This window comes from Anoplophora glabripennis, unplaced genomic scaffold (genome assembly GCF_000390285.2).
Source record: "Anoplophora glabripennis isolate ALB-LARVAE unplaced genomic scaffold, Agla_2.0 scaffold409, whole genome shotgun sequence".
Lineage (NCBI taxonomy): Eukaryota > Metazoa > Arthropoda > Insecta > Coleoptera > Cerambycidae > Anoplophora > Anoplophora glabripennis.
This window is the reverse complement of record NW_019416619.1, coordinates 230167-255607: the sequence shown is the minus strand read 5'-3', so window position 1 is coordinate 255607 and position 25441 is coordinate 230167. Positions and strand designations below refer to the sequence as shown.

Genomic DNA, 25441 nt, shown 5'->3' with positions numbered 1-25441 from the left:
TTTGCAAGTACTAATTATGGATGTTACTGCAACAAATTTTGTGAGGTTGTCATTACGCATTTTAATTATCCATTTTTAAATTAAATTTTAATTACGCATTTTTAAAATATAAATGTTTTTCCCAAATACTTGTACTTTTGTAAACGGGTCTTCTCCATATTTAGGTTTATATAAACTACTCTGCTTATTTTTGGATCTGAGGAATGTTCTCTAAAAGTTTGTGCACTTTCTCTTGAGACACCCTGTATTGTTACACTATGTTAAAATCCGATCCGCGCCGAGAATGGTCTTCAGTCCTCGATCGAGACCCTCCTCGTTTAAAATTCATCACGTCCACAATTGGGCCATCGTCACCTTGGTCCCCTCAGGTCTTCCAGGATCTCGAAGGACCCGTCCTCCAGCTTATATCCTGGTAGACCTGTCCCAGTCCGGATGCTAGTCGCTATCCGGGGGCGATCCGGGCTCCGGGCTGGAGTAGTGCGGGATGGGGATGCCGCCGTTGAGGGGTTCCGGGGTCCAAGGACTCAAATCGGGGTCTCCCTGAAACGCAATAATAAAGTAGGGCCAGTCGTTCTCTCGTCTCCCGGGGGAGAACTTTAGAGTGAATTTTGTTTGTTTGGGTTTTACTTAATGCAGATAGGGGAACGAGCCTTATTGTCTGGGGCTGCGGTCGAGGGAAACAGACGCGCGTTAGGGTTTGTTTTATTGGCAGGGCCCCTGAAAAATTTAAAAAATCGCCTCGGGGCATTTGGAAATGCCTCTTAACTGCTCCAAAGGGGGATACGACGTTTATACTAATTTTGCTAATTGTATGAGTTCATTAAAATACACCATTTTGTCTGCGCTACGATACGTTATATTAACAGTGATGTTCTCGGAAAAATTTGGGAGAGGGAAGCTAAATTTAAATAGGTACAAATAACAACGGTTGTGTGTTAAGTTTTTATAAGGATAGATGTAGCAAAATAATTTTTCAAAAACATTTTTGTACAGAATTACTCACAAAACATTCCTAACATGTTTTACTTTTCTGTCTCGGAAAAATAAAAAGGTAAATACTGAAGTTTTAGGAATTTTTTTTGCGATTTCGAAGCAATGTACAGAAAAAACTGATGCGTTTCGAGGATGTAAACTAAACTTTTGCTTATTTTTATTGGAATTGAATTTTTTGTCATATTCAAGATTGCTATGGAACCACTACGTGGGTATGTTTTCCGTTATTGAATATAGTGTAAACACATCTTTAAATTCTCTCTTAAGAAAAAATATCTTATAAAAGTTGTTTTTTAATTCCTTTATCCTGTTCTGGACAAATGATTTTCAGAGTGATTCATTAACAATGGGAAATCCGAATGCTGAAGATACTACACGTGAAATAGTGACCATTGGCGCAAACATGCCTTATACGAAAGTTGATAGTTTCGGAAATACAGGGTGTTGAAAGGAAAATATTAAATCGTTCTTTTGCGATTATTCTGAAAATATGTAGGTTAGGAACTTGAAAATTTATGAAATTATATTTTTTAAGCGACGAAGAAGATTCGTGTTGCAATTTCAGTGTTGCTCATAGGGGGCGTCACTTATGACCAATTTCACCATTTCACGTGTAGTATCTTCAGTTTTCGGATTTTCCATTGTTAATGAATCACCCTGTATATTCCAAACCAGTTATATTTTTTGTAACTTTGCTATGTTATCCACCTCATTGATAGTACTAACTCCGTTCAATATTTTCTCCTTTAGGTCATATAAATTATTAGATTTTGTGTTTATTTTCTTGTCCTAGAAAGAACTAATGAAGGTCAAATTAGGACTTCTTGCGGATTGTAAAATTATCCTTATATCCATTGTAGGCAGTAAATAAACCAAAATATTGAGCAAACTGTTAAAACAAATATTCATATTGTAATTCCAAAAAAGCAACAAAATATACGAGGTGTTCCACTAAAAAAAAACAAAAACTTGGTTGATATCTATAAAATACAACAATCAATTGCTTTTTCTAATATATTATTTTAAAATGGTAAGAAAATTACCTAGAATTATGGTTTCTACCGTTTTTTCTAAAAGCACAGAATGTATCCATGAAAAAAAAAAAACAAAAGATTGGCGTTAATGGTTAAAAAAATACTACGCACTGATGGCATACACTATCATCCCTTTTAAAGGTCTATCTTAATGGCAGACGATTGTCAATTGTTTTTTCAAATGGAATTGTATATATTTTTGTAATCTTTTCTGCATCCAACGATAACTTGATTTTCTGATGCATTGTAAAAGCGTAAAGGCAGAAATATATACGTGGTGTCACGTATGAGATGTATGTTTCTACCTTAAATGATAATTATCACACTTATTTGATTGATTTCGTGGCACATTTGACAATTTCCTTGGAGTGCTCAAATCAATACTAACTCGTATTTTTCATATTTTATTTGGTTAATTTTTGGCAAAAGTCAAAGCAGAATCATATTGTTATGTATTAGATAGAGAAAAAATATTTTAGGATTATTAGTTTATCTGTATTCTAGGTCAGTCTTGGAGAGAGAACCGATCTTCAGGACTGCACGAATAACAATTTTAAATCAACCACAATAATTAAAATTAGCTTAATTACATTTTTATTGACTAGATTTAAACATTTATAAAATATCAAACATTGATTAACTAATAATAAAATCTTGAGTTGGTGAATGTGACACTTCAGGTACATACATACTTATAATTATGGTTTCTCTTTGCCAATCTTAAACTAAGAGGCATAAAGACTGCTTTAGATACTAATTGCATTTGCTAACTAAATAATACTGAAATCTTAGAATATTTTTTAATTTTATACAACATAAAAAGGGGTTAAAAATAAATAGATACACTAAAATAAGAATACAATATTTGTAAAAATTATTTTTACTTACAAGACGTAGGTACCTACTATTTTATTGTTTTTTAATTTTGTCTATTATTCGATTATAAAGAGCATAATGTTCATTTAAATTTTCAACTTCTTGCTTTCTGTTTATATCTTTTAGTGATTTCATTACATTAGAACGTATTGGATTATTACTTGATATAGATATTTTTTCGAAAGGTCATTTAATATAATATGCAATATTATGTGACATTTTGTGGTGTCTGATTATTTTTTGTGAAGTTTGAGTGTTTGGTAAGAGCATTCTTTTAATTAGTTTTACAGCATCATTATTTTTTTATGAGTTAAATCTAAATTCTTTCTACGAAATACAGGATAGTACAAGGCTCATGTTTGTAGATTTTTAATTATATTTAATTTAATTATGTTTAATTTTTGAGAAAAAGAATGTTGAGAATGAAAATATAATTGTCTTGTCTGAAAATGTAGATTTACGATACCAATCTGTAATAACAGTATTTTCACAAGTTCTTATTATCGATGAGTCAAGAAATGTATTGAATTTTTTTCTTTTTCAAGTGTATACTGAAATCTTGGATGAAACATATTTTAAAAATATCTTTGTTATTTCTTTTTACTAAAATTTTGAACATTCCCGGTTCTCACTGGCTCCTCCGGCAGAATATCGAAAAATTTATCTTAATTGAAGATGTTCAAAATATTACAATTCAAATGATTCCGTTTATGAAAATCGAGTTTTAGGACGATTAAATAAATAAATACCCTCTAAGATGTTTTAACCATTTTTTGAACAGACATAGTCGGAAAGCCGAAATACTTAATACTTGAAAATGACAAAATCTACAAGGCATATATTTACGGTTAAAGATAAAGAGTAAAACTAAAATATGTACCATTCATTTAAAACTATTTGAACATATAAAATTAGGCGACATCTGGTATAACACTTGTAAATATTTTGTATTTGTGTAACAGTAGTTACGAATACAATGATTAATTTTTTTAGCATATCTATGATTTTTCTTTATACCTACATAAAAATCGATTGTAGGTACCTCTACTTCTAGTGAACTCTGAAAGTATGATTCTTCTACTCAGAGTTTTGATGGAACTATTCATATAGAGTTACCATATATTGCACAAGTACGGACTCAAAGTGGAACTTCTTTGCCTCGCAATAATAAAGTTAGTTCAGTCGTTCTCATATCTGGATTGAATTTTGTTTGTTTAGGTTCCGAGTAATACTGCACATAGGGAAACGAACTTTATTTTATAGGATTATGGCCCAGAAATATGGAATTGTTTTATTTTGGTAATCTTATAAAATTATAGGAATTTACCATATAGTAAAACGACTGAAAATTATTTTTATTTTTAAATTCCTTATTATATCCACCCTTTGGACTGCTTTGTTTGCTCTTTAAAAAATATTTGTATTTAAAAACAATTGGTAATTTTCTTATTTTTGTTTACGACAGTAAATTTTCCACCAAACTTCTAAAAACGACTGGCATAGTTAGAGTTTTCAAAAATGCATATTTTGATGTTTATTAAATTCTACTGATATACATTTCTCCCATATGATATGTACTTTTTTGCTATCATTTAAGGAGGCATTTAATTGAAATAAAAAGAAACGCTGATGCATATATTCATTCGTTTTAAATTATTTTAAAAAGTAAGAGTAAATGAATAAATAAAATAAATGTTGCTCACGAAACAAAAAAGATAGGAATTTGGATATACCGTTCCTTCATTTCAACAGTAAGTATAATAGACAAATAGATCTTTTCCTGTTTGATATACATTTTGCAGTAAAAGTAACTATAAAGAAATATAAGATTGTATTATTATCGTCACATTTACTATAACGATTTTATTCACTTGAGTTTTTATGTTTGTAAATTGGTAAATTTATTTTTCTCCTAAAACATTAAAAAGAAGGAGCATTTATATACGTAAGGAGTAATACGACCTATACAGGGTGTTTCCATTTTAAAGAGCAGTATAGGGAACGTCATTATAAGCAAAATATTCTTAATGAGCATACTCCTCAAACCTCTACCTTTTCGAGATACAAAATGTTGAAGTTTCTAAAAAAATCGTTTTATTTCGATAATCTTCACCAGTGGCGTACCTACTGGGTGCCTTTTACTATTTTCTTAAAAAGATAATGATGCACCAATGCATTAATGCACCACCATTTTTAGAATCCTCAGGTATTTTAAGAAAAAAAACAATTCTTTATTTTTTTTAAGTTACTAAATAAGTTACAAAAATTGCCAAATAATTTTTAAAATTATTGAAATAAACAACGGAAAAATTGTTGACTTCTGTTAAATGATTAACAATCTAAATAGTAATCAAATACGCCTAATATTAATGAAATTTTGTTGGAGTGTGCATTGATGTACTCAATTAATTTCAATTTTACTGGAAAACCGCGCAAACTAGGAAAAAATTTAAAGAGCAGTTTTTCTAATTAAAATTTTGAGGATCTTAAGAAGGGAAGAATATTGCCATTAACGTGCCATTATTATTTATTTTGGAAAATATTAATATGCACCCAGTAAGTACGCTGCTGGTGAATTTATCAACGTAAAAATTGGCACATTTGTAGAAAGCAATTCAACAAATATTTCCTTCACAAAAAATTTTCTTTCTTTATATTCGCGAGATAACGGAAAAAACAAGTTTTTCTTTAGAAAGTTCAACACTTTGTATCTCGGAAACGAAGAGGTTTAGAGCAGTATGTTCATTGAGCAGATTTTGCTTAAAATGACCTTCTCTATACTCTACTGAAGTTTTGCTCATTAAAACGAAAACACCCTGTATATGGATATATCACAACACATCGTACGCGGGACTTTTGATTTTCTTTGTAACGTTTTTCGTTATACGGTGGCAGAAAATAATAACATTAAGGATTCAGTTAGGTTTAATTTTATATCTTCAATTAGAGAAAATTTAATATTTTAAAATACACCTATAGTTTATATTTTTTATAAGTATTTTCCGTTTTATAAGCCCTTTTCAATTACGGCTTATAGAAAAAATTATAACATTGCAGTCCGTAGGCATTTATCTTAACTAGCAATTGAATTTGTCTATAACTCTGGAAATTATCATCTGGTAGTCTCAACTTCGCGGGGGAATAAATGGAATGCGAATAACGTGGCTTTAAAACGAGGCCAAGTTTTAAGCGAATATAAAGAACCGTCTAAAAATAGGACACCATCCTACATTAACACAGTTAACCACTTTGTAGGGCCAGGGTCGACTCAAGGCGGCTCTTATCCCCTGGAAGAAGACAAGCATATATTTTCAGTCTCTTGTTTTTGCTGACATTTTTCGAGGGTCGATGTGTTTTGTGAATTTATTATAATTGTTTAGGAAATTAATCACTCAGTCGATATAATGTACAGGGTGAGTCACTATATTTTGACCCCTCCAAAATAAATTTGATGATTCATAATATACTTGTTGTGTTTTATTGACAAATTCAGAATACTTTTTTGACAGAAAGCAATTCATTGCTATTTTAAATATCGATTTGTCAAAATGTGAGTACCAAAAAATTATTCGGTTCTGATTTTAAAGTTCTCTAAGGCGAAAAAGTGTCATCTCTTTTAAACCGGTCCTGCTAAGAGTGGTAATTATTTTATGGCAGTCATGCCCTCCCTCATATAAATTTCCATTACCGTTTTCTTTCTGTCATCGGGAATTCTAATGTTAGCTCTCTCTCCGCGAGTCCTTTAAGATAATTGATCTTTTTGTAACCGATTTCTGATTAGCAGTTAGTTTTCGCGCTTCGTTTGTTTCCTCATTTACTCATTAGGTAATGCCTCTGGATATTTTCCAGTAACTTTTAGAGTATTGATTTTATACAATGGGCAAGTCGAAAGCTGAAGATACTACACGTGAAATGGTGACCATTGGCGCAAACATGCCTTAACCGAAAGTTGATAGTTTCGGAAATACAGGGTGTTGAAAGTTAAAATTTTAAATCGTTTTTTTGCGATTATTCTGAAAATATGTAGGTTAGGAACTTGAAAATTTGTGAAACTATATTTTTTTAGGCGACGAATAAGATGCGTGTTGTAATTTCAGCATTGCTCATAGAGGGCGCCACTTACGACCAATTTTACCGAAAATTTAGTTAATAACATTTTACCCTGTATATTTAACATGAAACTTGATTCAAAACCTGAAAGAGCTATCATTTTTCCATTAATTATGTACTCTTGTTTCATTTCGGTATCTCGATCCGTTTTCGAGAAAAATCGATTTAACGAACACTATGTTTTGATAATATGAGAAATTAAAAGCGAAACAAACCAAGTGTTTCTTCGTGTTATTACAACAATTAACAATAAAACAAATAAAATACGTAATTATGATTTAAAGTAATTGTTCGAAGAATCCACCGTTGACACTGATACACTTTACACGTTTTCTGAGAGATCTTCGAGTTTGAAACAACATATTGGGATTGCGTCTGACTTCGTTGGCAGCGATTTGTATTCTTTGCCACAACTCTTCACACGAGCCAATAGATTCTTTGTAAACTATATCTTTCATTCGAGACCAAATAGAAAAATCAAGAGGATTGAAGTCCGGACTTCTGGATGGCCAAGCAAAAATGCTTACATGGCCAATCCAGCGATTTGGAAAAACTGCATCTAAATATGCACGCACTGGCCAAGAAAAATGCGGTGGAGCTCCGTCGTGCATGAACCACATGTCTCTTCTTAAATAAAGTGGAACTTCTTCAAGCCGTGGAAGCATTTTTACTTGGCCACCCAGAAGTCCGGACTTCAATCCTCTTCATTTTTCTATTTGGAAGAATCTATTGGTTCGTGTGAAGAGTTGTGGCAAAGAATACAAATCGCTGCCAACGAAGTCAAACGCAATCCCAATATGTTGTTTCAAACTCGAAGATCTCTCAGAAAACGTTGTGTAAAGTGTGTAAATGTCAACGGTGGATTCTTCGAACACTGACTTTAAATCATTATTACGAATTTCATTTGTTTTATTGTTAATTGTTGTAATAACACGAAGAAACACTTGGTTTGTTTCGCTTTTAATTTCTCGTATTATCAAAACATAGTGTTCGTTAAATCGATTTTTCTCGAAAACGGATCGAGATACCGAAATGAAACAAGAATACATAATTAATGGAAAAATGAATGCTCCTTCAGGTTTTGAATCAAGTTTCGTGTTAGACATACAGGGTAAAAAGTTATTAACTAAATTTTCGGTAAAATTGGTCGTAAGTGGCGCCCTCTATGAGCAATGCTGAAATTACAACACGCATCTTATTCGTCGCCTAAAAAAATACAGTTTCACAAATTTTCAAGTTCTTAACCTACATATTTTCAGAATCTCAAAAAAACGATTTAAAATTTTAACATTCAACACCCTGTATTTCCTAAACTGTTAACTTTCGGATAAGGCATGTTTGCGCCAATGGTCACCATTTCACGTGTAGTATCTTCAGCTTTCGACTTTCCCATTGTTAATGAATCACCCTGTATAAATTTATATACGGGGTACATTTAAATGAGGCAGCACACATGAAAACAGAGAATCTTGAAATCTTATAGTTGGGCCGAATAAATATTATTTTCAAGCTGCTTTATTTGCAAGTTGCAAGGTCTTTAAGGTTTTGAAAAATATTACAAATATATTGAAAGACGTAGATTAATTACTCCAAGGTATTAATTTACAGAATCTGTATACAATTATATTAATCAGTAGCGCAGATACTGGGAGACACCTCACTGAGAATTCCGTAATTTCGATGCCACTGAATGTTTTGGATATTTTATCACAAATATATTTCAAATTAATAAATAAAATCAATTATTTTATTCAAAAAATAAATAATTTTTCAGTTATGCTTTAGTCTAAAATAAGTTTGCAATACAGAATAAATTGAAAATAATTGTAAACTTTTCGTTACACAAAAAAATGTATAGACATTTTTTATTGCTAATGAAATTTTAATTAGTGTACAAAAAATGTATTTATTAGTTATTTTGTAGTTATTTACCTGTAAGCTTATTTCAGACTAAAAATATAACTCACAAATTATTCGATTTTTAAAACAGAAGAGATCTTTTTTTCTTTGAAATGCAATTATACCTATTAGACCGATCAAAATAACTCATTTGTTGGACTATATGTAAATCAAACAAACTTATATAATTTCCAAAATACTCAGTGGCATCTAGATTGTTAGTGAAGTTGTTTCCTAGTATCTTTGGCAGTGGTATACAAGTGAATGTTTACCTGTATTCAGATAAGTTGCTGGCTCATGTTTCATTCATCTATGTATATTTGCTGTATATTTCAAAAAATTAACAACCCTGTTATTTGCAAATGAAGCAACTTTTGATTAAGATATGTTTGGCCCAACTGTCGTACTTTGACTTCAAATTAATCTAACCATTTGTAATCCTTTATTTAATATACAGGGTGTTTCAGTCATAATGTCATAAATTTTAAAGAACCTTTTAAAAAATAACTCCCGTTACTCGATGCTCCACTTCATAATAGGGAACGCGCCGCGCAGGTCGGCGGAGTACACAACAATCGGACGTTATAGCGAAACAGCTGATTTCCTAGTCGTCGATTCGTCCAGTTTTACAATTGCTTTGAAAATCAAAGTGCAAGGGATCACAACTTTATTAAGATTTTATGGACGAATGAGTGAGTGTTTTTAGCCGTATTTGTCATTTTAAATAAGTAGGTCCCATACATCTCTGAAAAGTAATAAATGTCACAATAAGGTATACGTACTACAAACTGAATAATTACCTACTTATACGTACTACAAACTGAATAATTACCTACTTAAACATAATTATGTAATAGGTACTAAAAATTCATATTCAATTATAAAACTGTTGAAAACGTTAAGAATAGATATTAAAGTTAGGTTAGTGACCGAACATTACGGTAGGTCATGATTCACTTTCAATGTAAGTCATTAGTCAGGAGCTGTCCGAAAAGGAGTTTAAATAATGATTTGAAAATATTTTTTTCAGCGTAAATCTGCATTTTAATTTTTTTAAGCGCGTATTTATATTCTACTCATTTTCACTTTTCCCTATCTTCCCTTAAAATTAATGACATCATGACTGAAATACCCTGTACATGTATTTTCATTGAATATAGTCAATACAAAAGCTATTTTAACACATCTTGTATGCTCGTAAGTCCTACCTATACAAATTTTACAAGATAATTAAAAAAAAAAATAGGAATCAGTTGCACCGTTTTGATTTCCAGAACACTCTTTGGCTTCGAAATTTTATATCCCTTAAAACCGTACTGACAGGCAATGATTTATTACTTTGCATCGAATATGATCCTACTATAAATAACCATGTAAAAGGTTTCATCGGTCTACCTTAAACATCTCCAGATATTTTTCAATTACCTAATGGTTTTGTTCTGCTAGCTACATGCCCCGTTAAACATTGAATTACAGCTCCAATGTCCAGTAAACAGCTAAGATTATTCGTCAGCAGCACCATCAGACATGGACCTGTTTCGAGATGACTAGTGCTCATCAGTATGTCATAGGTGAGACTACTGACGACCGATTTAGCTACTTGGATGTCTATCTACCAATATGTTTTTTGGTAGTTTGTGCATGTGGGTGACATATAACATAACCTATACTTTACTACTAGACGGGGCATTCAGCTAGTTTCTCATAAATCATTATTTAAAAAGTTATACTTTTACTACATATTAGTAGGTCACTCTTTGTCACTAGGTACAGAGTAATATTTAGAACCTGTAGGTATTGAGTAACAATCAATGTCGGCGCGTGAACATTGATTGAATGTGTTGTGCTTAGGCTTATTTGTTGAATTGAATTCCGGGATATTAAGTGTCCGGAGAGTTTTTAAATGGCGTCGCAGGCGAAAAATTTTAAAATTTTCAAGGTCACGCGTTTTCCTGGCACTTCTGAATTTCAAGGAGCAGTCCATTTATACAAAAATACAGATTTTCACAAGAACGATTTTTGAAATTGATACCTTTTTGAAAACCTACTGATGAGATAAATAAATTGGAATAAACTAAATACATATATTTTATTAAATTATTGAATATTGTTTATAAACAAAAAAATCGTTTGTGAAGTTTACCAACGATTCAACGAATTTTAATTTTCCTCTCCGTGTTATGATTTTCTCTTTATCTTTTTTTATATATATGTACATTATATTATATTCCGGGAGATTATACGTGCAAATCCGAAATCCGGGACCCTACAGCTAATTCCCGGTACAATCACAGAAAATCCCGGTCATACCCATGTGGCTAGATGTTCTTTTAATATGTCGTCAAGATCTGCACTAAAATTTATGAGTCCACGAAACACATCAGGGTTGTCCGAATTTTCTGTCTCGTCGTGTCTGCGAAGTGCTAATTTGAAAGCTCGGCAAATTTTTTTGCAATCTATGATTTAAGATAATACATATCGATTTTTCGTTACCTGTTCATTGTGTTTCCGTATATTATCCCAATAGCCAGAATCTAACTGACTTCTTATGTTTATTTTACCTAATGACTTAAATGACTTAAATCTTTCACACTGTATATTGTCCATGCTTTATCCCCATCGGAAACAAAATAGTGTATTTTTGATATAACACACACCCACTCTGCTTTTGTGTATACATTATTGTTAAATTGTCTTTTATAACTTTTACTTCGGCTTGTTCCACTAACTTCAATATTTAATTGTGGTGTTGGCTCACCTAATTCTTTTATTTTTAGTTTATCCTCATAAGGCCGAGAAACAAATATAGTTTTTTGTAAAAACGAAACGCTATTCATTTCAATAACTATAATATCCGTAGACGCCTAAACGAAAACATTCACACGTGCCGCTCGCAGAAATAAACCACCACATACCACGAACGAAATATTACTGCATTTACTGCAGTTGTGGCTGTCGTTGTTACAGCCACATAACTCCATATACGCGTGTACTGGGTCACGTGCCTGATTAGCCAATAAAAACAAAGGACGCATCTAACTGTTCGCTGTGAACACACATTTTGTATATGAGGTTGCATATATTAAGGGGCGTAGCTCGCGTCGTAGTAAATAATAATATAAGCTCCCAGATTTATTTTAGCGCGAGTACATTTGAATTCTTTAAATATTTTGTTGATATTTAATATGATTAAATATATAAAATTTTATGTGTTCTGCAGCTCCGCAGCTCTTATGGTAAAACCGCCACTGGTAACAATGACATTTAAGATATGTATAACTTTCCATTTCGAACATTAAGTGATTTAGAACTTACACATAATTTCATGTGATCTTTCTTAAAATAATAATTAAAGAAATCTGCTCCTGAAAACTTTTACATACTTAAGTTACACCCAGTCATATTGAATTATAAATCAACATGTTACCTACGTGTTGATTGTAAACTGTTACTATTTTTACAAATGTGAGACATCTTATGGCATTCCTAGCACATTTTACGTTTGAACCTCGACAGTAAATGACGTAAAGGAGATCAAATGTGTTTCATTAAGTTCGTTAATAAATCGCACCGTTTCATTTTAAACACGCGTCCGTTACTAAAGTGAATACTGGCCGTAAAAATAGACGTCCAACAACAAATTCATCACAATAGAGCCGTAAAGCGAGAACGGGCGGCCGACTGCAAAACATGCATCTGAGAAATTCGTTCTGAACATTTATTTTTAGTTCCCCGGGATTTAATAGATCCCGCGGGATGGCGCGACGTAATCGCAGAGCATATCCGGGATTTTTCTAGATTAGAGCGGCGAGAGTAAGAAACAATGTATACGTTTCGGTGTGGGTTAGGGATAACGGCAGGCGCACTAAATACCTTTTCAAATTTTAATCTCTGCTTAGTATAAGCGTGCTACAAAACAAAACATTTCCCTTTCCCTTTGCACAATTTGTAACAACACGCGGTGGGAATGTAGGTACCCTTACAGAATACTTCCGTATAAATATGTATATCACGATGTTTTTGCCATTATAGTAAAAGGTGATTTGTGGCATATATTTATAGAAAAACTCATTTCTTTATTGTTTTGTATTCTCTTTGGAATATGTGATACAGGGTGATTCAGTCATAATGTCATTAATTTTTAACTAGGTTGTCGTAAGGCCTAAGACAGAAAATCGAAAAAGAAATAAGCAAATTACCCCTTAACTCCCGTTAATTCGTCGCCCTAGTTTGCAACGCATTTGCTGACTGAGAATGTGCCAGCGCACCACAGAGCGTTCGACCGTTGAAGCGAAACAGCTGATTTCCCCAGTCGTCTTAAATTTTGCAATTGGTTTCAAAATCAAAGTGCAGTGGATCATCATTTTATTAACAAAGTGCTATGGACAGATGAGTGTTATTTTAACCGTACTGGCATTTTTCTAGGTAGGTACCATACGAATAAGGAGGGTAATAAGGTACCATATGAAAAGCAATAAATCACACAATAAGGTATACGTACTACAACTGAATAATTAATTGAATATTAGACTAGGCCAAAAAACAATTTTTTTTTGAAAGATATATCGTCATTCAAAATGACGAAAAAAAAATCCTGTGAGAGTTTGAGCCTTTAATATTAGTTTTAAGAAGTTTATCATTGCTAGTTTCGATTTTTTATTCTTGATCCAATTTTTGCGTCAAAATTGTCAAACCATCGAGGTAAAAAAATTTATCTACATATATGTTATGCAAAAATGTTAAGGGACCTTCTTTATAGATCATTAAATTTCCTTTGAAAATCTGTATTGCTCTTTTTCAGATATTAATTTGTTCGTTATTTAGAAAATTCCAAAGTTAAAAAGTCAAATCGAAAAAACATCAATTTTCAAGGCTTCATTACATGTAATCGGCTCGTCTGCCGAAAATTTTCAATCAAACCTTTTTTATAGGGCATTCAATTTCCTTAAAAAATATATGTAGATAAATTTTTTTACCTCGATGGTTTGGCAGTTTTGACGCAAAAATGGGATCAGGAATAAAAATCGAAATTAGGGATGATAGACCTCTTCAAACTAATATTAAGGGCTCACACTCTGACGATATTCTGAATGATATTCTCGATATATCTTTAAAAAAAATAGATTTTTTTTGGGCCAGTCTATTGAACATAATACTAAAAATCCATATTCAATTATAAAACAGAGAAAACGTACAATATTATAAATTCTAAATTACAATAACCTAACATTCGCGAATAATTATTATACTTATACATTTGTTTTTATTAACAAATAAATAACAGTTCATAAAAATATAAAAAAAATATTCATTCATGTGTCTAGGTAAAAAGATCTAATTTTTATCGTTCATAATTAAAAACGCAGTAAAAGCTAGATTACTGACCGAATACGGTAGGCCATATTCACTCTTGATAAACGTTTGTAGGTCAGCGGTTAGGAGCGGTCCGAAAAGGTGTTTAAATAATGGTTTGAAAATATTTTTTTCAGGGTGAATATGCATTTTAATTGCTTATTCGTATTCTAATCTATTTTTCCCTATCTTCTTTTAAAATTATTGACATTATGACCGAATCACCCTGTATAATTGTACTAACAAACATCATTGCTGTATCAAATTATAGTACCTACTCAGAAAAGGAGCGAATCGTTCTTATATGGGGTCATTGTGTAAACTAAAAACTCGCACAAGAAATTTAATTTAATACCGAATTAGACTTAGTTAATGGCTGTAGGATTACAAAAAATTGTACAGAGTGGACCAAACTAAACATTTTTGGACGGTTTCTGTTAAATAACAGAAAAAAGTAGTTTAAATGACACTACCTCGATTTTCAAGAAATGTTCTATAGTGAAAACCACTTCTCTATATTATCTTGATTCGCTTCAGAGATACAAGGCGTTTTTTGATCGTTTCCTAGGATGCCGTTTAACATTTTTGTTTGTGAAAATATTAGATTAGTAAAGTAAAGCATGAACTAATTTTTTTCTTTATTTTTTTGGGTATTTTGCCACCTGCGAAAAAAATTTAAAACTTAGTTAAATAAATCTTTATGTCAAAAGGATCAATCAAGGGTTATTTTTATGAAAAAGTTTTGCCTAACCAAAAAATCTTAGACAAACTCTCTGTTTTCGTCTTTTGTATTTTTTTCACTTTTCGTTTAATTACTTTGACAGCTAAAAGAAACTGTCAAAGCAATTATACGAAATGTCAAAAAAATTCAGAAGACGAAAACAGATCGTTTTTTGAAATGTCAACAACTTTTTAAAGTGCGCGAAACAAAGGGATGTGTTTTTTATACTATATTGTATTTTTTCAGTGAGAGATTTTTTGGTTATGAAAAACCATTTTCATAAAAATAACCCTTGACTGATACTTTTGGCGCAAATTTTTTTAATTAATTAATTAATTAATTAATTAATTAATTAATTTTCTCACAGGTGGCAAAATACCCAAAAAATTAAGAAAAAAAAACGAAAAAGATGCCACAAATAAATAACTTCAGACAACAACATAAACTACAAATGCATGAATTCGTCGTCTTTCACATGAGACTTTTTATAGAATTGTTGTGCTATGTGTTATGAGAATTGTGTTATGGAGAATTCTGAGAATGTAACACAACAGCTGTGGAAAACTTTTCAACAGTAATAAAATATTTTAGTGTTAACAAGGAAACTTTGGCTAGATTGCGAAAGAAAAACGTCATATTGACTTCAAATATTTTGAGTCAAAAAAAAATAAAATTACTTAATCCTAACAGTAAAAAAATATATTTTTAGAATAAATAAGATAATTAATATTATACAGTCAAGTCAAGTACCTAACAATGGGATAATGTTATATCAACTAGCGAATTTTTAAAAAAGTTTGACCACAAGTTCCTTGACGTGATGAATTCCTATTATATTTTCATTTCGTTTTAAAATTAACGGTGAAAAACTTCGACAAATTGGTCGTGTAAATGTCTAAGAAAAAAATTACTATGGAGAGGTGGTTTATTTAACTAATTGATATGGTCTTTTTGTCTTTTTAATTAGACAGTAAACAAAATTAAAATCAGCCTAGCAATTAAAATTTAATGGTGACTTGTCCTTCCTTAATAGCATGCTATTAATAGCTATTACCTATTTCAATTTGTTTGATCTGTAATTTTTTATATAGAATTTTTATTTTATTTTGTACAACAGACAACTTAATTCTATATCTAAATCTTTACGCAGTTTAACACCTTATACAAGGTGTTTTAAATTAACGACACTACACACGATACTATCATTTCATTGAGGTACAATAGAACGTTTTCAGGACTACTATGTTTTAAAGCATAACCGACCTTTAAAGATAAGGTAAATTAATGTATTTTACAAAAATCCATTATTAGCTCTAGTATTTTTTTATTTCATTTTAAAACGAATTCAAACAAAATTAAAAATGTTTTCTAAAAAATCCTATTAAATAAAGTGAAAAAATGTTCATGTTCTTTGATACCAGAGGTATGCAAAAGATATAGTAATATTTATATGTAATTTAGTTCTATTAATATTTGTTAATTCCATAGGAAAGAACACTACCTGAAACAATTCTAAGAAAAATGTGGAATAAAAGCGATCTCTTTGTAGTATGAAATTGTTTTTTTTTACTTATATATGAGGTATGCGTATTTTGCTAATATTTTCAGTTTTTATTTTAGTTAAATAGTCTGTTTAATAAAATTTTAGTTATATAGTAAATCTGTGTTAGTTGGGGCATGCAACTTATAGAGTAGTTGTTTCCCGCCATATCAATAATTAACCTAGTCTGTGGAGTTATAATTTTTTGCATACCTCGATTTCTGGTATTCAAGACAATTTCTTGACTTCAATAAATAAGATTTTCTACAAAAGAAATCATTCTGTTTGTATTAATTTAATATTTTTAAAATAATATAAATAGTAAAGTTTTAGAATGAGGGTTGAAGGAGATTGGTAAGTCGCTTGGTTATCGAGTATTTTTCTGTCACATTACATCATAGATTTAAGGCTAGCCTTGTTTTATAGACAAAAAATCGCACTTATAGTAAAACAATGACAAAACAAACAGATCCATCCAGGAAGTGACAAATAGTAACACTAAATTAGAGCAACTTCCTTTAATTCTTCGTATTGAAAGATCACGGAGAACATGTAAACATCAGAAAATATACCTTTCCTGTTTTGTCCAGCTTTGTAACGATACTCAATAATTGTGATTAATACATGTGTTAATAGTTTCATAAAAGCATTCTGCGGGGTGTGATTTTGTTTATAGTACCGTACATGATTTTCTGTATGTTCAACTGGCGTACAAAATTCACGAGGTAAAATAAAAACGCCTCCCTTAAGAAGAAACATGCTGTGCAATTCCTCACTCCAATTTCCCACCATCATTACTCTATTTTGTCGTTGAGCAGCTCAATTGTACAGTTGCACTACAAGTTTAGTCTGCTTTAAAGTAATAATTTCTCCAATTAAATCATCTAGCCGCGGAAAACTGCACAGAAAAAGTTGCGCAGATAAATTGCAGTTCCTGTTCTCTCTATTCCGTCCAATATCTTTGCATTATACTTACCTGTTGTTATGTTCATTATGATTATTATTGTTATTGTTGTATTATTGTAAACCTGAAGAAACACTGTATACAAATATGTTATAATAATATACAGGGTGTGGCTGTTTTTCGTTTGATTTTCAGTCTTAAATAATTATGAAGTTAGCAATAGTATCGATTTTTGAAACACCCTGCAAGTTTGGATATGTGCGCTCGTCCGTCACATTTTTTTTGTAGAACAGCAATTTTTTTAAACAATATTTAAAAAACAATCATGACGTCACTAATACAATGGTGAGTACACATTTCTGAAAAACTTTTTTAGGCATGTAAAACTTTATTTAACGAAATGTGTTTATCGATCAGTCAGACGGAGTTTTGGTATGAAATATATTTTATAAGTACCATAGCAATTGCTGAACTGTTTTTTAAAACTTTTGCGTAATTCTACATCTGACTGAAAGCTCGCACATAGAGAATGGGAAAAGACATGCCGTTTACACCACTTACATATAATATTTAATTACCATAGAGCTATCGGGATGGGCGGGTATGGGCAGGGGTGGTTTCAGCAGAGATATGTCCGATCTGGGGGGGTCCGGGGGCGGCGGCACGTTGGGCGACCCCAGCCATACGGGGATCCAGCCACAGCAGAGGTCCAGCATGGCCCGCCGCAGGCCCCTGTGGAGGACGAGGAACAGCGTGGGGTTGACGATGGCGTGCACGTATGATATGTGTAGGGTTATCTGGAACAGATCAGCCAACATTTATTGACGGTTTTGCTACGGTCGGGTTCACGAATTATTGCCACTAATGCGGAAGAGAAAGCGTGGGACATTTGAAACAATTTACAGTGCTTTTAGAAAGGAAGTGCTTTTTATTTGCCGTGTCTTGTTAGCCACTCAATAATAGGTCATAAGAACAGGGTTTTGTCTGCAGATGTAAATTGTACATAATTCTTCTTCTATTACTTTTCGTACTTATCTATACTAATATTATAAAGAGGAAATATTTGTATTTTTGTATGTATGTATGTTTGTTACGTATAAACTCAAAAACTACTGGACGGATTTCGATAATTCTTTCACCATTAGAATGCTACATTATCCGTGAGTAACATAGGCTATATTTTTTACTAGAAAAAATAGGGATCCCTACTATAACTTCAATAATGTAAACCAAAGTATGAAAAAAATTGCCATAAAATTTCTTTCATCGCATGCGCTGCGGAAACTATGAATGATAGAACAAAAAAATGTCCTACAATATTAAAGAACATATCAATATCTATAAAAAACTTCGCGGTACCATATGTCCAACTACATATTATAGTTATGTCACTATAACTACTTTTTTGAAAGAAATGTTAACAAAAACCAGACAATGTCTAATAGACCACGTTATTCATGTCTTTCTATTAATCCTTATCCAAATAAATTATCTATACTTCTATATCTATATCTATATCTATATAACAGGGTTTTGTCTGCAGATGTAAATTGTACATAATTGTTGTTCTATTACTTTTCGTACTTATCTATACTAATATTATAAAGAGGAAAGATTTGTATTTTTGTATGTATGTATGTTTGTTACGAATAAACTCAAAAACTACTGGACGGATTTCGATAATTCTTTCACCATTAGAAAGCTACATTATCTCTGAGTAACATAGGCTATATTTTTTATATCACAAAATGTTTAAAATAAATGTCCACCCGTGCGAAGCCGGGACGGGCCGCTAGTCATTTATAGACATTATTTAGTTATTAGGAAAAATTGTAGACAAATACAAAAAGTCCCGTGGAATATGTAATCAGAATCAATTTAAAAAAGAAAGATATGGACAAAAAAACGCATTTTTGAGAAGTAAACTACCTGTATTTTTTTGAGGATCATATTGCAAACGTTTCGATGACGGTTATTTAAAACCAATTTAGCAAATACTTATTTCTTACCAACCTCATGATTTTTAGTTGCATCAGACAGTATATTTAATTACAAATCCATCTTATAATATGTCATAATTTTGTCATTTTACAGGTGAAATAACCGATCAAATAGTAATGTTCATGTTCACATCATTAACGCATGCTTAAAAAAATATGCATTCGTTGATGGCAATAGGGTTGTTTCCATTATTCAGCATTTGGTTCAAATAAGAAGTTTTATAAAGTAAATAGCATATACAACATAGATAACACATTAATTGGTATTGTATATACTGTTTTAGTAAATTGTATGCCTTTTAAAATGGTAAAAAATTTTAAAATTTAAAGATGATTCGAAACGCGATCTTATTGGTGATGACATATTAAACTAGTTCTAGGACGGGCTAAGTAATATTGGTTGCGGTAATTTGCCACTGCGACTGTCATTCATATTGACATGTTGACATTGTTGCCGTTGACGCCGATCAATAAGTGTGGTTATATGTATGTTACATTTTACTCGTGCTATGTAAGTGAAGTTATTAAAATGATCGTTTTTGTGCATCTGAGGTTAGAGTAGTAAAAGAGATATCGTAAGTAGGACTCGATATTTTTTGTTATTATGCATATACACATTGGGAAATAAATGAATACTAAGCACGATTCATTTTCAATGAAGTTTAACGGACATTTTTATTTTATAGAGCATCACGTAAACAATATGGAGATAGTGCAATAGGTTCCTTAAACTAAAGAGAGAAAGTCCAAATATGTCCGGAGCACCGAGTCCGTTCAAAAATATTACATAAAGGAAGGTGAAATTAGAAATAAATTCAAAACACAAATTGATTTGCAGATGGTTTGCACAGGGAAACGAGAAGGATTATTTTGTGTGGCTGATCCGAATTTTGAAACGACAAAAATGTCACTATCATAAATGTAAAATATGATGAAAAATAAATAAACGTATTGTTAGAAAAGGTATTGGACAATTGGAAAAACTTTGTGGTTCCAAAATTATATAATTCAGTTTCATAAACAGGTCTTTTATTTACCTATTTTACATAACAGCACACAATTTATAATATGTAATACAAATAGACAGCACATAGCAGTTAACCAATGACTATTTTCAGTGTTTTATTCACGTTTATTTTATAGCTACTGTTTCTACAAGAAAATTTGGTCAAAAAGGTGGAACGATAATGATTAAAGTTGAAGTAACGATTTAAAAAACCTATAATTAATAAATCACATGCATTATTCTATAAATATAGACAAAATTTATACTATGTATTTGAAATAGCTATCTGTATGAAAATATTTAAGAAAGTTTTAAAAAAGTACAATTAATTATTTAATAAGAGAATCTTCTTTATGACACTGTCTGTTTGAGCTGTTGTTGGTTTTGTTGTGCTTGAGACACTCGGAGAATTTATTTGTTAGAGCCATCTTAACAGAATGCTCGCGTCTAAAAATATAAAAAAGATTTGAACAAATAAAAATGATTGTCGTAAAAATATGTCTAATGTATGTAACAGTTCTGTAAAAAAGTTGTTTTTTTCTCCAAAAATCAATTTTTCGTATATCTTTTTAAATTTATGTTCAATTGTTTTTCTGATGGCACATTCTGATTTCACAGGATTTTTTTGTTTGTCCACATTTTGCTATACAAATAGCATAACAACACAGGAGTAAATTGCAATAAAACAGAATTATCACTCCGTTCAGAAAATTAGTTCAAATTGTCACAATTCACACTAACGCGCGTTCTTAATAAAAATGAATAAATCTGGTTAAAACTGAGGACTAGAGTTCATGGGAATATATTGCAACTGAAAGTATAGTCCGTACGATATTTGTTGAGATAGAATTCCAAGAAAAAAATAAGCCAATAGAGTCCTGTTATTGGAACTACTGTAACAGTTTATCGGGGCAGGGGCGTGCCTTGAAATTTTTCGCCAATGTACCTCGGATGTCGAATGCGGTTAATTCCAAGAAAGTGACGCAGGGGTCTTGGAATTCTATCTCGATAAATATCGTACGGACTATATTCTGTTTCCGTTTATTAAAACCATAAAAAATGGATTAATGATTAATATATTTAGAAGGAATATAAATGCTTGTCACTATTAAAGGAGTTGGTGGATAATTATCCCGTTGATTTCATCTTAAAGTGGAAAAACTTTTCTGAAATTATTAAACCAATATTATAAAAGGTTAAATCTTACTTTAATACTAAGAAGAGATTAAGTCGACTCATAGAATGCTCTTAAAGCTTAAGTTTTAAAGCAGTTTTGAATTTCATAACGAAATTAGCCCGTAGAAATCTCGATCATATTTTCCATTTCGGCCTAAACTTACTGTTTATTTATTTTATAGGTACGTTAGTTGCTAAACTAGGCATCGATTTGATGATTCAAGCGCCTACATTTTCTTTAAGTTGCTAATCTAAAAATAACTATCTTACCTTGTTAATACTTGTTAATATTTATAAGGTAAAAAAATATCTTATTCATAAATATGTCTAGTTAAAAAGATCTATTTATTCCTTGTCGGATTAAAAACGCAGTAAAAACTAAGTTAGTGACCGAATAATACAGTGGATCAAGGTTCACTCGCGATAAACCTTTGTGGGTCAGTGGTCAGGAGCGGTTCGAAAAAGGGTTTAATTAATGATTTGAAATTTTTTTTTCAGCGTAAATATACCTATGCATTTTAAAATATTTTTAATTGCGTATTCGTATTCTACTCATTTTCCCTATTTCCCCTGCCAAAAGTGCTTTATAATTTATTGCTAAATTTGACAAAATTTATGCAAACAAAGTCGTGGCAATCTGAAATAGTACGTTTGTGTACATGAAAACCGAAAATAGTACTTATGCACTATTAGAAGATATCGATTATGTATTAATATTTAAAACTTTATTTCAAAAGTAAACGTAAACCAAGTGCGATGTTTTAGCATGGATTAAGACAAAAAGTATGAATATATCCAATTCAGCATATAGCAAAATCCCCCTTTTCATATATTTGCGCCCACGATCCGTCTGGCAGAAGTGAACAAGCATATTTATTTATAAGAATGCCAAATTTCCGAATACTTTAAAACCCGTAGGATATCACGCGTGTTAAACTTTTCACCTAAATCATTCACTGTGATCGTATTGAGGAGGCATTCATTTAAGACAATATAAAATTAGAAAATTAATCAAAATATACTCTTTTTCTGTAAAAATATTATTTCCATTCGAAATAGTTAAATCTGCACTTTAACAGCCAGAGTAGACAAGGAAGTTTATTTAATATTTATTATACACTACTGGAAAAAATTAAAGGAAATGGTGAAAAATAGTCTTATCAAGATAAAGAAAAAAACAATTTGATTCTTTAAGTCTATAGTTTCAAGATTTTTAGACAAAAAATTGGTTTGAGCTACGACTATCATGCAATTAAAAGAAATACATCGAAAAAAAAGTTTTCTAAAATTTGTTTGTCCATGGACTCGGGAAATTTTTTCAGACTCAACTAAACAATCAGTTAGCTTATTTATTGAGCTTCAATTTGATTTTTGCATGGTCTTCGTGCGACTATTGGTTCTCGAGATATCGACTGTTGAATGAAAAATAACACATTTTACTTTAATCATCGATATCTCTACACGAAATTGTTGCCCAGTAAATCCAAAGGTAACTTTGAAAACTTGGTTAAATTCTCTACAAGGACCTGTTATGGGTTTTCAAGAAAAAGTTGTTTTTATTACTTGAGATCAATTTGAAAAAAAGTGCAAAAAAATTACTTTACAGTATTTTAGAAAATCTACCACTAATTTAAAAAGAAATTGTACCCACAATCGCCTAAATCAGTGTACCCAAAATAACCGTGCAAATTGACAAGTTGATGCATCAAACCGTTTTTCTGTTCCAAGTGATTAAAGTTTTGGACTTTTTAAGCTTGTACCCATTTGTTAATTCTTTCAGATGCTATTAATTTTCTGTAACTGCAAAATCCAGTGATATTATTTTACAGCGCATTCACTAGCTCCATTAAATTGTAATGTCACAATTGTTATTCACCAGTAGCACACAATAAGCATGAAAACTAATAGGACCATAATGTTAATGACTAATATTGCATGTAACACATCTTCCATCACATATTTCTGCATCCACTTTTTGCAAAATAAGCAATCTTCACATACGAGTATAGATATACATTATTAAAGTGGATATACGACTATACATATTTTAGCAGGCACATTTGACTTTTCGGGCCAATTCTGCTTGTGAAATGAGAATATGTAAGGAAAGGTCTAATAATAAATAATGCTATTAACTAAGGCCCTCAAAGTTAGAAAATTAATTGTTGTATTCTGAATAAGCCTCTATTGAACTCGCCTGTAGTTGGAGCGATACATCTCTGTAACATTAGAGAGCCTATTCTGGTAATTTGAGATTATTTATCTAGGGAGAAGGACTGCAGCACGCTTTTCTCTCTGCAGATTAAGTTCGGGGGAATTACTTGAACTGTGAAGTGTTATAATCCCGAATTTCCCTGAGCTGTAAGTTTCTGTTACGCTTGTCGATGCATGAATTGATATATCCTCCTGTTTGACAATTCCAGAACCCTTTATGTTCAATTAAACAAATCATAAGACATATATAACCCTTCTTGTGTTTTTGTTTGCATAATCATTTTATGTTCTTTCATTGATTTTAAATTATTTATTGTATTTGGTTGTAATTTCTGATCAATTGGTGTGTAATTTAACAGATTCTAATATTTATTTTGTTTCCAACAGTTTTTCAATTTTAAGTTGAATAGTTTAAATAAGAATATTACGATAATGTTACATATAACTTTCTGATGTATCTGTACTATTCTGTACTTAGTACTACATAATGTATTTGAGAAATCAACTATACAGGGTGTTTCAGGATTAAGTCAGCAAACTTTAAAGATATGCTCCTCATAAAAAAATAAGAAAAAAATCAAGTATACATTTTTTTCCAGAGACAAACTGTTCTATCTAAAAACAGCATTATTTTTTATTTTCAGTAGGACCGGATTAAGTTTTTTTAGAATTTAATGAGTCTGAGTCCCCATAACTCCGCCACTGGTTGCTTGCGGGACTTCTACTTCTATGGAAAAATGGTATCTTATAAGAAGATGTGTCTTGCCAAATTTGGCTTAAATAGCCTTCTTCATTTATAAGTTATTTAAAAAATTCGAATTTTTAAAAAAATCTTTAACGTCCTATATTTCGGAAATGAAGCGTCTCTGGAAAAAATGTATACTTGTTTTTTTTCTTATTTTCTTTATGAAGAATTTCTCCTTAAAGTTTGTCGACTTAATCCTGAAACACCCTGTATAACAACTGTCTGGAATGCATCTAATATATTCTGAAGTACAAATGGTGCGTGAAAAACAATTTACGCTTTCTGAATATAATTGAAGTTTTTTAAAACGAAATTATTTACAGATTAACATTTTCTCAAAATACAATACAAAATACCTTCTAAAATTAAATATACAAATTTGAAATATCACTTTCTGAAATTAAATTTATTTTTCCTGAGGTACATCCGGAAAAAGGCATATTAAGAACTTACGAGGTCTGTTCAGAAAATAACCGAACTTTATTTTTTTAAACTGAAGTCGGAGGCCTTCCTGGTTAAGGATCGTCTTCAGTTGATCGTGAAAACCATTTGTAACATCGCGCGTGGCCGAGAACATCATCTCCGTAAACTTGTTTCAAAAGTTGAAACGTTTCTGTGAACGTTTTCCCAAGTTTCACAGAAAATTTTACATTGCATCGTTGTTCTAGAAAATCGCACATTTCAAGAATCGTCACTAACACTTAAATAAGTTACACTCAAATAACCATATCGCGAAAACTAAATGAGATATCAACAATCCAAGAACATGTGGTTACAGAGGAGGTTATGCGCAACGCAATGCTGCCAACGGCATATCACTAAATATTTTCATTAGCGCGTAATTCAAAAAGTTCGGTTATTTTCTGAACAG

The 25441-nt window shown here is 31.3% G+C and overlaps 1 protein-coding gene across 1 annotated transcript in view; it reads right to left on the bottom strand.

Moving 5' to 3' along the window:
- Nucleotides 1-435: 435 nt before the first annotated feature.
- Nucleotides 436-25441, bottom strand: part of LOC108910232 — a 75468-nt gene continuing 50462 nt past the window's right edge. The window contains exons 5-6 of the mRNA XM_018714786.1: nucleotides 18008-18226; nucleotides 436-540 (exon numbers count right to left, since the gene is read on the bottom strand). Of these exons, the coding sequence (XP_018570302.1) occupies nucleotides 436-540; nucleotides 18008-18226 (324 nt within the window). The remainder of the gene's footprint in view (nucleotides 541-18007; nucleotides 18227-25441) is intronic.